General features: G+C 34.4%; 1 protein-coding gene across 1 annotated transcript; it reads left to right on the top strand.

Annotated features, from left to right (window-relative positions):
- Window positions 1-8,675: 8,675 nt before the first annotated feature.
- On the top strand, window positions 8,676-10,164 carry LOC106422910 (thioredoxin H2). Its single transcript, XM_013863691.2, has 3 exons — window positions 8,676-8,908; window positions 8,987-9,109; window positions 9,861-10,164. Exons 1-3 carry the CDS (start codon window positions 8,762-8,764, stop codon window positions 9,990-9,992), a joined length of 402 nt encoding a protein of 133 aa, XP_013719145.1. The 5' UTR covers window positions 8,676-8,761; the 3' UTR covers window positions 9,993-10,164.
- The last annotated feature ends 5,463 nt before the right edge of the window (window positions 10,165-15,627 follow it).

Below are 15,627 nucleotides of genomic sequence, written 5' to 3'. Positions count from 1 at the left end.
TCTCCATCAATAATAAGATACCTAGAACCACAAACTGGTGATGTGTTTACGGCACGATTTGCCGATTGTCATTTCAATGAGAAAGAATTCCCAACTCTAGGGGGAGACAATAAACAAGTAGGAAAAGAGATCAAATGGAGTGTACCATCGTTATTACACCTTGATCCTCCTACGAAACAGTCAGAACTAGAAGTTCGACGTATCATGCATTTACAAAATATAGCAAATCAGCTACCTGATGCATTTGCTGATACCAAAATGGTAACTAAATCACATATACCCGCTGCAAATACTCCTGCTCGTATTGAAATACCACAAAATGGTGGAACGGCAGTTGATACACGTGAATCAGGAACACGTTTAAAGCGCGGTAGACCTATTGGTTCAAAGGATAAACTTCCTAGAAAACGTAAGGAATGTGAAAAGCATGATACTCCCAAAATAACAGAAAATATTTTGGACGAAGAAAATTGTGAATCTAATGACAATATAAAGCATCTTGAATCTGAAGGAAATCATGAGATTTCTATCAATTACATCCATAATGGAAAGATATGGAAACGAAATGAGATGGATGATATTGATGACGTTTTCTCATACCTTTTAGCAAAGGAAATAAATGAAGAAAACGAAGATCCAGAACCAAAGTCTGTATATGAATGTCAAAAGAGACATGACTGGATAAAATGGAAAGATGCAATTCAAGTCGAATTAGATTCGCTTAACAAACGAAATGTATTCGGACCTATTGTGCTCACACCCAAAGATGTAAAACCAGTTGGGTACAAATGGGTGTTTGTCCGAAAAAGAAATGAGAAAAACGAGATTACAAGATACAAAGCTCGTCTCGTAGCCCAAGGTTTCTCTCAAAGGCCAGGAATTGATTATGAGGAAACTTATTCTCCTGTCATGGACGCAATCACATTTAGATTCCTGATGAGCCTAGCGGCCAATGAAAATTTAGAAATGCGTCTCATGGATGTCGTTACGGCATATTTATATGGATCATTAGATACTGATATCTATATGAGAATCCCAGATGGATTTAAAATGCCAGAAACGTTAAGTTCCAAACCTAAAGAGTTATGTGCAATAAAATTGCAAAGATCATTATATGGGTTAAAACAATCTGGACGAATGTGGTATAATCGTCTCAGCGAACACTTAACAAAAGAAGGATACACGAATGATCCTATATGCCCTTGTGTTTTCATAAAGAAAACAACATCCGGATTTGTGATAATCGCGGTGTACGTTGATGATCTTAATATTATTGGAACTCAAAACGAAATCCAAAAGGCATCAAACTATCTGAAAGGAGAATTTGAGATGAAAGATCTCGGCCAGACAAAATATTGTCTAGGATTACAAATTGAGCATTCTCGAAAGGGTATATTTGTACACCAGTCTACATATACCAAACGAGTATTGAAACGCTTTAACATGGATAAAGCAACTCCTCTTAGCACCCCGATGGTCGTTAGATCACTTAATGTTGAAAATGATCCGTTTCGACCATCTGAGGAAAATGAAGAAATACTTGGTCCTGAAACTCCATACTTAAGTGCAATTGGAGCTCTTATGTATCTTGCAAATTGTACTCGACCTGACATATCTTTTGCCATTAATCTTTTAGCGAGATTCAGTTCGTCTCCTACGCGAAGACATTGGAATGGAATTAAACATGTCTTTCGTTACCTTCAAGGAACAACTGATTTAGGCTTGTTTTATCCTAAAAGTTCAAAAGGTCAAATGATTGGTTTTGCAGATGCAGGTTATTTGTCAGATCCACACAAAGCTCGATCCCAGACAGGATATGTTTTTACAATTGGAGGCACCGCCATATCTTGGCGTTCTCAGAAGCAGACACTTGTTGCTACTTCTTCAAATCACGCTGAGATCATTGCACTCCATGAAGCAAGTAGAGAATGTGTATGGCTAAGATCAATAAGCCGACACATCTGTTCAAGCAGTGGGATTGACGAAAATACGGAGCCAACTATTCTATATGAAGATAACGCGGCATGTGTTGCTCAAACGAAGGAAGGATATATCAAAAGCGATAGAACCAAACATATACCTCCGAAGTTCTTCTCATACACTCAAGAGCTCGAGAAGAATAAAGAGATTGAAGTAAGATATGTTCGATCATGCGACAATGCAGCCGACCTCTTCAAAAAATCACTCCCTACCTCGGTATTCAGAAAACACATCCATAACATTGGGATGCGCCATCAGAAGGATCTATGACTGTTCATTCGAGGGGGAGCTTACGTAGTTGTACTCTTTTTACCTTACTATGGTTTTTCCCATTGGGTTTTCCTGGAAAGGTTTTTAACGAGGCAACAAAGACGTTAAGCGAGAATGGATAGTGACACCGGTCCCCAAGGGGGAGTGTTACGAAAGACAAAAGATAAGATGAGCCATCTTCGTTGAATATATATAAAGGTGTGGGGCCCGCTGCACTATTTGCACAGTAAATTCTACTTCTATATAAACGATCGATTCGATCGTTTATAAATTATCATTCACTCTTCTCTTCTCTCTCTAATACACTCCTTCTATCAGTGTTATAAATTCTACGGGTATAAATTTTGCCCTTATTTAAATTCCCGCGATACAATAAAATTCCAGTTCCTTTTATAACATATTTGTATTTGTATTTGTATTTTTTTTTTTAATTTTTAATAATGTAAATAATAACAAAAAATATACGCTATTAAAAAACATTTAATCGCATACAAAAAACGCTATAATATATAACAATACGATAGCAGTGCAAAATAGCAGTGCAAAAAACCGCTATCTAATGTGTTTGACTTACTATGACGGGCGATGATACAACGCTTCATAAACCGCTATCGTATTGTTAGATAGCGTTTTCCGTCCGCTAAAAAAACTCATTTTTCTTGTAGTGAAATCTACTAACCATCTAACAATCCTAGCATCAAATCCATTTGGTTAGTCAAGTTAGAGCGAAACAAAGGTTTTCAAGCATTTTTAACACACATTCAGTGTATAAAATGACTTATGCTCTTGATGGGAGCTGTCAAGTCTAATCTAGCATTAGGAACCTTAGCAAACATAAGAACAAGTAGATTTAACATTAAACACCTAAACTCTTCGCTAATCACCCTAAATCTACCTAACTCGTAGATTCAAGATGAGTATACTCACTAATCAGCATGATAAACCTAACCCATAGAAGATTCAAAACTAATCAAGATTAAATTGCAAGATAACTCAATAAAATCAAAGAAAGATAGGCGAATAGGTTTCACCAAAAGATGATTGTATTAAGATAGAAAGCAAGAACAAATCTATGTTTTAGGTCTAAAACTATTTAATTAGCTTAAAACCCAAACCGGGTCGATCCAACAAACTTGGGTCGACCTATAAAATAAAAGGATAAATTTGATCTGGGTGTCAACCGCTTAACACCCACACCGCGGCCAGTTCTGTGGGTCGACCACATATCAAATGGCACATCTCTGGTCAAATTCTTCAGATCACCCATGTCTGTGGTTGCTGTTTGCAGGTCGACCACTCTTCACCCGTCTTCTCTACCCAAAATTCATGTGTCATCCACGTCCGCGGTTGGTGTATGCAGGTCGACGACCACTCTTCACCCATCCTTTCTGCCCAAAATCTGTGGGTCGCCTATGTCTGCGGTCGGTGACCGTGGGTCCACCAAGGAGAGCTGGTTGCTATACTTCTCGACCGCGGACAAGCTTGGTCTGCGGTCGACTCATTTTCTTGGTCTTTGCCTTCTATCTTGACCAAATCTCCCAAACTTAAACTTGAGCTTCTCCAAATCTGAAATACCACACATGCACATGCTATGCACCCAACTGGACTCTAAATGCTCCTAAATGATTGAAATGGGAATGGAAATGATGAGTAAAACATGTACACTCTCAAGACATTATATATACTCTCATTCATTACAAGATACCTAGCCATTATCTTTCTCTCTCTCATATGTATTTCCTATCTATAAATAGTGTATGCACCTCCCTCATCATGGTGTCAAGGAAAATATAATCTTCTCCTATCTTATTCATAAAGTTATCAGAATCATTGCAGTAGAAGGCATAGATAGCACCATGATGTTACTAAATGCAGAGTAAATACAACACAAGATGAAGATGTTTCCTTGTGAAAACGTTTAGAGGATAATTTTAGAAAAAGCTTCTCGTCCAAATCAACCTGGTGCTTGATTCGGGAATAAGGAGCAAGTTGCGATTGGAGAAAATGTGTATGGTACCCCTAACGCCAAAGTTATGTTTTCTCCTCTAGGTCACAGTGCATGAAGGCTCACCGCAGGTGATAGATTGCAGCAATTGAATTGTAATACCCGTATTTTCAAAAATAAATAATAATTTCTGAAAATTTCCTCTTTATTAATTCTCAAAAGTCACTTCAACACCATTAATTCACAGATGAATAAATCCCAAAATATCGATAAAAGCAATAAAATGAAAGTCTGAAAAAGAAAATAAGTAGAAACGCCCAAAACCACGATCTGAAATGAATCTTTCCTGCTCGTCAGTCTCACCTGAACGCGGAAAGAATGAGGGGTGAGTAACATGAGAATCATCTAGTGAGGTATGAGATGTTAGACACGCAAACCACTGATTAAGTAAATAAAGCTTCCACTATTGAAGTTTAGCTTTAACACGAACAAACAACACGCCTAAAGCATCAAAAACACACAAAGCTGATAGTGCATAGATAGACCACGCACCCCGCATTCTCCTCGTACAGATATAAATACGTAGCGTTACTAGTACAGTCTGTCTCTATACCCCCGCCGTTCATAGCAGCGTCGATATGCAAACATCTCTGTACCCCGTCCCACACAGTCTGTGCCACTAGATCAGCTGGTGAGAGAACATTGGGTTGAATTTTATTCATTTTATTATGATGTGAAGTTAGGAGATTTAGGTTTTATGATCATTTCTGTTTTGATGGAATTCCCAAAAAAAAAATCTCTTTCAATACACAGAGATGATTGTGGGTTGAACTTAAGCTGCCCAGATCTTTTTTTCATAGAAAAATGGACCCTTTGATCTTTGTAATTTTCTGATTAGGATTCAAAGTTGTTCCTTTACGACACATATGTGCATCCATCTAGATTTACTGACAAAATTATTTAACAAACTACCACAAATTTATCCAGATTAACTTTGTAGTACCCAGCTTTTCCATTGATGGGTGATGGTGTAATATTATCAGTCATTAGTTCTTGTTCAATGTGAGATATTTGTTCTTTTCTTTTCAAATCAGGTTATAATGCAAGGTATTCAGACCCCAATGACAAAAAAGAATGACAACATGTTTAGTCTCCTCACATTTGTAGGAGCTGAGTCTCTGGCATCTAAATTTTGTTGCTGCCAATTAAATGTTTCATCCGGAATATCTATGTGATCCGGATTAACTATTCTTTGAAAATATCGTTTTACTTTGAACATTAAAAAAAAAACATATCTGCATATCCATCTCGATTTTTTCTTTTCAAATCTCGGCTAACAAAATGTTCTAGCATGCTATTACAAGTTTTATCCGGATTAACTTTGTAATATAAAAATCATTTTCCGACTATGACCGTCATAGTCCCTATTAACTAGGTAATATCCGATAAGTAAACTTCATATCCACCTCAATGTACTTTTTATCTGAACATTATTAACTATTGGTATTATTTTAAGCTAACTTACATTTAAAATCTGTTAATAAAATAATATTTCGTGATATTACAAGTTTAATCCAGAATATTTAAGTAATATCCGGTTATAAGATATATAAATGGGATAATTTGTAAATTACTCCATTAAGAGTTTGAAATTTGAAAATTACACCTTCTATTTTATTTTTTGAAAACTACACTTTCTTAAATATAAATTGACATTTAAATATGTGTGTTGAGATAAATATGTTATTTTACCATTTAAAATTTTACAATAACAAAGGTAATATAAAGTAAACAAATTAGGATTTGTTTTGACTTTACCATGAAGTTTACATAAATTTTATTTTATTTTCTTAATCTTATATAAACAAATCAAGATTGTTTGCATCCAGAATTATTCTCTCTAAAAGTAATCTTCGGTATTGACACATTTAAGTGGATCCGAATTGTGCCCGTTGTTGCGATTGCGAGGAATCAACTTTTCATATTTTATTCACATGTCCATATGCAAAAACAGCGTGGAGAGCAGCTGGTTATTTAACTACGCTCACAGATGACACATGATCACTAGAAGATAAGCTAAAGCTGTTTTTCACAATTACAAATATGATATGTTAATGGAGGAAAGTAGACAACTACCTTTTGGCTTATATGGAGATTCTGGAAAAGCAGGAACGAGTTACTATTTCGGAAGATAAATATTCCGGAAGCTATAATATTAGATAGAGCAAAGGCATATGTTATGGAATGGTTTGTATCTTTTCCAGATTTGTCTCGAGGCCCAACTAGACAACGATCTCATAATACAGAAATTTCAGCTTGGTCTCCTCCACCGATAGGATGGGTCAAATATAACTATGATGCCTCTCATTTTCAGGTCATCATAACTCGGGTATGGGTTGGGTGATATGAAGTAGTAACGGCATTGTTCTCGAATCAGGCTTGGATGTTTTTAAAGGTCGTCCAACAGTCGAAGAATCAAAATTTACAGCTTTGATCTGGGCAATGCAAGCTTCATGGTCATTGGGATACACTAATCTGATTTTTGAAGGAGATAATGCTATTATAAATAATAGTATTCAGAACAAGAATTTCCAGCCTCGATTTCATTTCTACCTATCTACCGTTTCTTTTTGGATAGTAATGTTTGTTAACTGCAGATTTCAACATACCAAGAGAAATAATAATAGAGAGCAGCAGATTCTTCAGCTAGAAAGTCTTTCTCTTTAAGTACTCTGTGGAGATCGTTCCATGAATTTCCTCAATTTTTGGAGGCTATCGTAAACAATGATAATGATTAATAAAAGTATTTGGTCGTTACTTTACATATAAAATAAAATAAATTAAGAATTGAGAAATATTAAGATTGGACAATTTGGTAAATTTATTTATACATAAATGTATTTTTCCAAAAACTTAAACAATGGTGTAGTTTTCAAATTACAATCTTATTTGAGTGTATTTCTCTAAATTTTCCCTATATAAATATTACTCCCTATATTCTAATAACTCAATTTGATCCTTGTTGTAAAAAAATCTCATTTCGATCATTGATATATTTTAGTATTGTACTTTTTTGGAAAAAGTATTTAGTAACCATTACATGTACTATTTATATTAACTTTGTAATATCTGATAATTAAATTTTTAAAAATTTACACCTATTACGAATATAAACAAAAAAAGTTTATGGTTTAGGTTTTAGTGTAAGATATATTATCTAAGCTTTAGAATTTAGAGTTTATGATTTTGGATTTAGTGTTTAGTAATTAGGGAATATTGTTAGGGAATCATGGATTAGTGTTTATTATTTAAGAATTATTGGTTTAGCATATGTAGCGATGTGATGTTTAAGTAACAGTTAGTACTTACAATATCCGGAGACTAACGTCTTTATCCATTGATGACAAAATCAGATAAAAAAAAGTATTTGTTTCTTTCAAAAAAAAGTATTTTGTTAAGATATTCGATTTCTGACACAATTTTTTTATATTAATTCTCTTGTTATTTTGTTTTGAACATTATAATTAGATACCTAGGAATTGATTTGTAATCTTATCTTACTCCTCTTACCACTTTTTTTTTTTTTGCAAATACTTTTGAATTTTGCATATATACCTAACTAGCATTTTTCTTTTGTATATTGAGCTAAATGAGCCTAGTTTTAAAATGTAGTTTCCTTTAAGTTTTAATAGAATAGATAGATAGATATATTTTAGGGCAATTCTCCTAAATAAACCATTTTCATGTTTTTGTCACAAAAATAAGTCTTAAAGAGAAAAATGACCAAAATATTTCATTTAATAGGTAAAAAGACCCTAATACCCTAGATATATAAATAAAAAATAAAATATAAATATAATAAAATATATTTTTTATAGTATGACAAAAAAAATTATAGTTTTAGATTATATGTTTTCAAATTCAAACTTGTTTAATAAAAAATAAAATTTTGTACCTTTTTTTTCAAATTTTCTTTCTGTGATTCAAAAAATACTTTTTGAAACTATTTTTAAATTTTTTAATATTTATTTTTTATTTTATAAAATTTTAAACATCAATCCCAAATCTCACACTTAGCTCTAAATCCTAAGGTTTGGATTAGTTAACCCTATGGGTATAAGTGTATATTTACCTCTTTAATAAAATATTTTGGTTATTTTGATTATTAGAGTCTATATTTGTATAAAAACTTTTTTAGTGCTATCTTTAGATATTTTTTTATATTTTTTTTTTGTTTTTGCATCATTTATCTGACTTCAGGTTCTTTATAATTGGGTTTGGTTGGATCGGTTGTTTTGGTTTATGGTTATTTGCCATTTGCCATTTGCCATTTGCCATTTGCCATTTGCCATTTGCCATTTGCCATCTTAATAGAGATAAGATAAAAACGTCAGGATGTGCATCCGTGTGGAATCAAAAGTAAAAAATAAAACGGCAGGATGTGTGCATACCATCGTTGACCATGGAAGAGAGCGTGGTTCTTAAGCGGAATAATATTCTCCGCCGCTTACTTGTTCGTAAAAGACTTTTAAAAAGAGAGAGAAGAGAGAAGAGAGAAGAGAGAAAATGGGAGGTGTATTATCATCTGTGTTTGGAGGTGGTGGAGAAGAAGCAGTTGCAGCGAATGAATCCGAGCAAAGTCGCGTCATGAAGTTTAGCTCATCGGCTCGGTGGCAGCTTCACTTCAACGAGATCAAAGAATCCTCGAAACTGGTACGTATCGATCAGATCCGATTCGTTAGATGTGAAATCGAGTTAACTGATATTGGGTTTTGAACTGTGGGAGAAAAGCTGGTGGTTGACTTCTCAGCATCCTGGTGTGGACCTTGTAGGATGATCGAGCCTGCGTTCATCGCCATGGCTGCCAAGTTCACTGATGTTGAATTCGTCAAATTGGATGTCGATGAACTTCCCGTGAGTATAATAAACTTCTTCTCTCTAACTTTAATAGATCCATTGACAAAGTAGGTAGCTTTATAGTATAGGTATAGCTGTAGATGGGATCGACTTCTGATGATATATGATACGGATTTGATGATATGGGTTTACCCATCTGAACTTTATTGGTTTTGTAATGAGAAAAAGTTTGAAACTTTACTGCATTTTGTCGTAATGTACGACCAAGGTTTCAACTTTCGGTTTCTCTCGACATTTGTATCCATCATTTCTGGGGTAGATCTCCATCGTTCACAGTTTCTGTGTCTGGTAAGGGGTTTTTGTGATATCGAATACAGAGTTTTCATTTTGATCCAGTGTTGGGAAGATTAAGGTAGAGATATAGCTCTATTGTATAACTGCTGATCGGATCAAGTTCTGATGATATAAGATATGATCTTGTGGAATTGGGTTTAGCCACCTGCTTCTTTATTCGCACTTTCTTGGTTCTGTAGTGAGATAAAGATTGAAACTTTACTGCATTTTGTTGTTGTTATACTGTAATATAAGACCTAGGTTTCAACTTTCTGCTGTCTCTGTACATTTGTATCCACCATTACTGGAATTGACCTTCAGTATTCACTGTTTTTGTGTCTGGTAGATATATATTTTTTGGTATGGTACATCTGCAGATCAGTCGAGTTGTTTGAGATGGATTCCGCCACATTCATTTGTGTTTTTGTTATGAGAATAAAGGTTTAAAAACATACTACAATTTCAATGTTTTCAGGATGTGGCTAAAGAGTTCAATGTGACGGGGATGCCAACTTTTGTGCTGGTGAAAAATGGTAAAGAGATTGAAAGGATCGTTGGAGCAAGGAAAGATGAACTTGAGAAGAAAGTTCTCAAACACAGGGCATAGTAATCCATTAAGTTTACACCTTCTTCACCAATAAGCCAGTTGTGTAAAACCTATATTAATAAATGGCTTTGTTGATTCCTCTTTGTCCTTTCTTTTTGATTGATTGAAATGGTTTGTTGAAAATGTTTTAGACTCTGCTTTATGATGATTAAGTTTATGCATCTATTCTTGATTTGATTGTGTCATCTGAGCTCTAAATTTGATAGTCAATACCGTTTACTAATGACGAAAAAAAAAGCAATAGTGTATTTTTTTTTGGGACAACAATAACAACAAAATATGAGGTATAGAATCAATATAAGCAAAACGGAAAGAAAACCTATGTACCACAGTGCAAGCATTTTCGTCACTATATTTTGTGTTATTTATATTATATATACCTGATAGAGAAATTATAGTCATTAGGTTGTCGAAATTCGTCTATGAGTAGTAAAAGCCGATCAATTCTTCTAGTGTCAACACCATTTTCACTGATTGAAATCAATCTGTTGCGAAACTACTTCTAAGAACTATAAGGTTTTCATGCACTCCAAAGCACAAAATCAAAGGTTCATATCCTACATGTAAATATGATAAGCTTCATCAGATATTCATTGTCCCCATCATATTATAGCTTTTGCACATTTTCGTTAATCCATGAACATGATCTATATAGACACATATATCCGTGAATCCATACATCTCGATCTGAAAAAAATCACTAGAAAAAGAAAACAAATCGGAATTGATCAATCTCTTGCATTTTCAAAATAAATAATCCATATTGGTGAAAAGTGACGATGTTGGAAAAATTCTTGGGTTCGAAGTTATTTGTGAAAGCGCCTATGTCTGGAGAGCTGGTGGGCATTCAAATATCATGATTACTTGATTCTTCTTCTGCTCTACATATACAACACCATGTATTGCATTGTATCCTATATGATTGCAATCTTTTAGTCCCCAGTAGAGTACTCGATATGATATGACAAACAAAATGATGTAATTTTGGTGGGCACTTCAGTTTCAACACAAAAAAACAATAACGATTTTCTTTCTGGTTCATATAAAACCAATTCAGTCTTCTATCAAATGCATCCATCATATATCTCGATTTAACCGTATACTTACTTGACATTGTAAAATTTCATATGGCAGTATCTTGTTTAGATATGCGGCTTATCACCAAACCCTTGATAATTTTCACATTTTCTACATGTATGTATGCATTTAGAAAATCTATGTTCCAAGATATATCTATCGAATTGATAAGATTTTCCACCTTTAGTAGGGTGGTTCAAAAATTGATTTTGATATTTTGGTAATGCTGATTTCGAGCAAAGAGCAAGAATCCAAAGATCTGTTCATACTGAAATGGATTGCCATGTACCCACTCTTTTGATTAGTCATTTAAACTATAGTTCTAGCAGAGCATATATTCCTCCACCTAAAAGATGGTGAGTATGACTTGTGATGATCAAAAGGATCTGACTTCATAAAATATTTTCCTTTATAAACCTTTGAAAACTTTTTCTATCAGTCTCCATTGTTTTTTTGCTAGTAAAGTTGTATTAAAATCTTCGAGGTCCTGAAAACCCAAACCTCCATCATCTTTGTGTATGCATATACCTTATCAATGCTGAAAAATATTGTCATATATCTAGGAGTTACAAGTACGTGTGCAGTTTTGGTTAATTGGTTCAGTTTTCAGTTAGTATGGTTCATTCAATTCTTGGTTAATTTAATTCTTGAATTTTTTAATTAAACCAATTTTTGTTTCAGTTAGATTTTAGTTTAAACTTGTGTTAAAAACGGACAAATTGGTTAAATTTGCTTGTGTTGGTGTTCAGTTTAGTTTGCAGTGTATTTTTAAAATAATAATAACTGAAATACTTTTTAAAACTTGCCGAATGGAACTGAATTCATATTCGAATTTGAATAGAAAACTAAAAATTGTGGTTCAATTTTGTTTGGGTATTAATCCCAGGGCTAATAGAACATAACAATACAGTTTAAACTCTATTTCTTGAACCAACTAATTGAATACTTCTTCAATGAAACTAGAAGTAGCCAAATAAACCAAATCCAAAACCCGAACTAAAACAGATCCGATAAAAATAAATCCAAACCAAATTATATCTGACATAAATACCAAATGGATTTATTCTACGGTATTTCAGGTTATGGGTTTATCTGAACCAAATCCGAACTCGAATGGATATAAAAAATAAAAATTTTAAAATCTTAAAAAAACTCATACCAAACTCAAACTCAATCCCAAATAAGTACCTAAAATATTCTTAAATACTATTGAATACCTAAAGTAAATATCTATTATATGAATTATTAACTCAAATAGTTAGCTTAATATATATTTTGATATTTGGTCAAAGATTGATTTACTTTGAAGTTTAAATAATGCATGTTTCCTACTTTTGTAGAGTTGTTAGTTTTAACTTGTTATATTTGTTTTTCCTTTTAACTATTACTTCTGAATCAATGCACCAAGTTTTTGTTGGTGAAAATTGTTACCATTTTGTCAAATTTGTGAACTAAAGTGTGTATTTTTGAATTACAAACAAGTGTTTAGATTATGAAACCCGAATTAGAACCGAACCCAAAGTTATAACGGGTTCAATTGGGTTTACAATGTGTTATTAAATCCAAATCGTACCTGAGAAAAGTCGAACCAAGTCTTAAACAAACTTTAAGAATATTCGAATATGGTCAAATTTCATGCTTCCGAGAAAACAAAACCCGAATTTACCCTAAACCAAACCCGATTGGATACCCGAATGTCAATGCCTATGTGAAAACCCTTAATGTTAGTCTATAGCGTTGGTTTAGTTATACTTTTGATGAATTAGTTAGAAAAAGATTCATTAATCCCCATGTTTTTTCTTATGAAATACCTTATCCGGTTCAGTTATACTTTTGATGAATTAGTTAGAAATAGATTCATTAATGCTCAGGTTTTTTCTTATGAAATAGCTTATCCAGTTCAGTTAATCCATTAAACATTAACATCGGTTTATTGTAAATCTGCAATGGCTCTAAAACGGTGTTGTATTGACGATGAGTTCTCTAAACTTCTTCGTGGCGTTGAAACTTGAAACTCTCCAAATCTCACTACTTATTTTGGTATTTAGTCAAAGATTGAAGTTTTTATGTTTTGACAATTGCATCTGAGTTCACTTATCACTACAAGAAAACAGCGACATACTGAGGGAAAAAATCGTCGGTATGTCGTCGGAATAACGCTATTCCGACGACATACCGACGAAACAAGTCCTCGGAAATAACTTCTCGGAAATTCAATTTTCCTCGGAAATCCCTCGGAATTTTCCGAGGAAACAAATTTTCGAGGAAATTCCGAGGACAACCAGTTCGTCGGAAAGCTCCTCAGAATATACCGAGGGAGAACTTCGTCGGGATATTTCGATGGAATTTCCGATGGTCCAATCCTTGGAAGTTCCGACGAAATATTCCTCGGAATTTTCATCGGAAAATTCCGAGGAACGGGTCCCTCGGAAAATTCCGAGGAACGGGGTCCCTCAGAATATTCCGAGGAACATGTCCCTCGGTATATTCCGAGGGTTCAATTCCTCGGAATGTAAAAAATATTATTTTTTTTTAAAAAAAATAAAAATTTTGAAATTTAAATTCGAAAATATAAAATTAAAATTAAAATTGAAATCATATTAATTAATATTCAAAGTGTCACAAATAAAAATAAAACATTCCGAGTTTTTAGAAAAAAAAAACTACGGGTCTGGCACGTCCAGGAACACCTCGTTCGGGTACATCCTCTGCATCATCTCCATCATTTGCTGGTTCAGCCTCCTCTGTGCCTCATAGCCTGCCTGTTGAGCCGCCATCTGGGTCTCCAACAAAGATATGCGATCATCCTTGTCCTTCAACTGAGCCGTAAGTACTTCTGGATCAACAAAGGGCGGTGGTGCAGAAGAAGGAGGAACCGACCGGGTGCGACGACCCAAACCGACCAAACGTCCCTTCTTCTTTGGAACCGACTGAAATTGAAAATAGCCAAATTTACAAATTTAAATCAAGAAATAAATAAATTGAACTTTAAAAAAAAGAACTTACGGATTCAACGATTTCGTTGATTCGAAACCGGGATAAGTTGGTCGAAGCCGTCGAAGCGTCATCCTCGGTTTGAAGCTAAGACACTTCGTCTTGCACCTGAGTTTGGACCAGGCTGACCACTTCCCTCCCAAGACCGTCATCAATCTGGCCGGTCTTCTTGTTGGTATACGCCCTCTTCATTAGGGCGAGATCATCAACCGGCTCGCCATCATTTTCTTCCGCCTTGAAAAAAAACATAAATTAAAAAAATATTAGAAATTAAAAGAAATGAACAAAAATTAAAATTTCAAAACTTAAATAATTGAAGAAAAAGCGGCTGAACTTACCATGCGATCTCCTAGAGAGACAATAGATTGAGCACCCAAGTTATGCTTGAAGACGTCATTCCCTTTACGGTCGCTCCTGCGGTTGGTGGAGTTGGTGGAAGAAGTTTCTTTCGTCTCTTCCTTATCCCAATGCGCACACAACTCCGTCCAGACCGTGTTGTTTATCGACTTTGGGACCTTTTAATAAAAAAAAGAAAGAAAATAGTTTAATAAATTAAAAAATACTTTAATAAATTAAAAAATTGTTTAATAAATTAAATCGAACCTTATTGATTTCCCACTTCTTCTTCCACTCGTGGATCTGCTTCCCGTAGTTGTCCATAACTTTATGGACGAAGTGGTGATAGATAAAGAGCGTCTCATCGGAATTCCATGTGAATTCTTGCTGAAAAAAAAAACATAATTAGTAGAAAATTTATATTAAAGATTAAAAATATAAGTAAAAAATTAGCTGCTTGTCGGTAGGGAAGTCAGTGAAAGTCGGATGTCCCTTGTCGAGGGCCGAGTACATCATACGGTTGATCCATGCGCTGATCCCGTTCCCGGATCGGTTGAACATAATAAAAAGAACAAACGCTTAATAATGAATCAAATTTTAATGAAAAAAAATATATGTTTAATTACCATGTTTGACCCCGTCCATGTGGATACGGAGTGAGATAGGGAAGATGGTCACGACCTTGCTGTCGAACCAACTCCGCAACACTCATCACGCCCGGAGGAGCGAGAGGAGCAGGAGCGGGTGCAGCAGCGGGAGCGAGAGGAGCAGGAGCGGGTGCAGCAGCGGGAGCGAGAGGAGCAGGAGCGGGTGCAGCAGCGGGAGCGAGAGGAGCAGGAGCGGGTGCAGCAGAGGGAGATGTATGGTAGGAGCTGTGGGGCGAAGGGGAATCCTGAAAATGGCTGGAATCCCGAGGCTGGCTCATCGTACCACCACGACCACGACGCTGTCGAGGCCGGGTCTGATCATCATGCGACCTGTAAATTATAAAAAAAATATTTAATAAAAATAGAAATATATAAATTATTTTTTTTTTTTAATCTCAAATAATATTTTTTAATCACAAAAAAAGGTTTATAGACATTAAAAATGTTTAATAAATATATAAAAATAGTTCTAATAAACAAAAAATAGTTTTAATAAATAAAAAATAGATTAATAATTACAAAAAATAGATTAATAATTACAAAAAATATTTTTAATAATATTACAAATGTTTAATAAATAT

This window comes from Brassica napus, chromosome C6 (genome assembly GCF_020379485.1).
Source record: "Brassica napus cultivar Da-Ae chromosome C6, Da-Ae, whole genome shotgun sequence".
Taxonomy (NCBI): Eukaryota; Viridiplantae; Streptophyta; class Magnoliopsida; order Brassicales; family Brassicaceae; genus Brassica; species Brassica napus.
The sequence above is the reverse complement of the archived record's forward strand: the minus strand, read 5'-3'. Positions and strand labels throughout refer to the sequence as shown.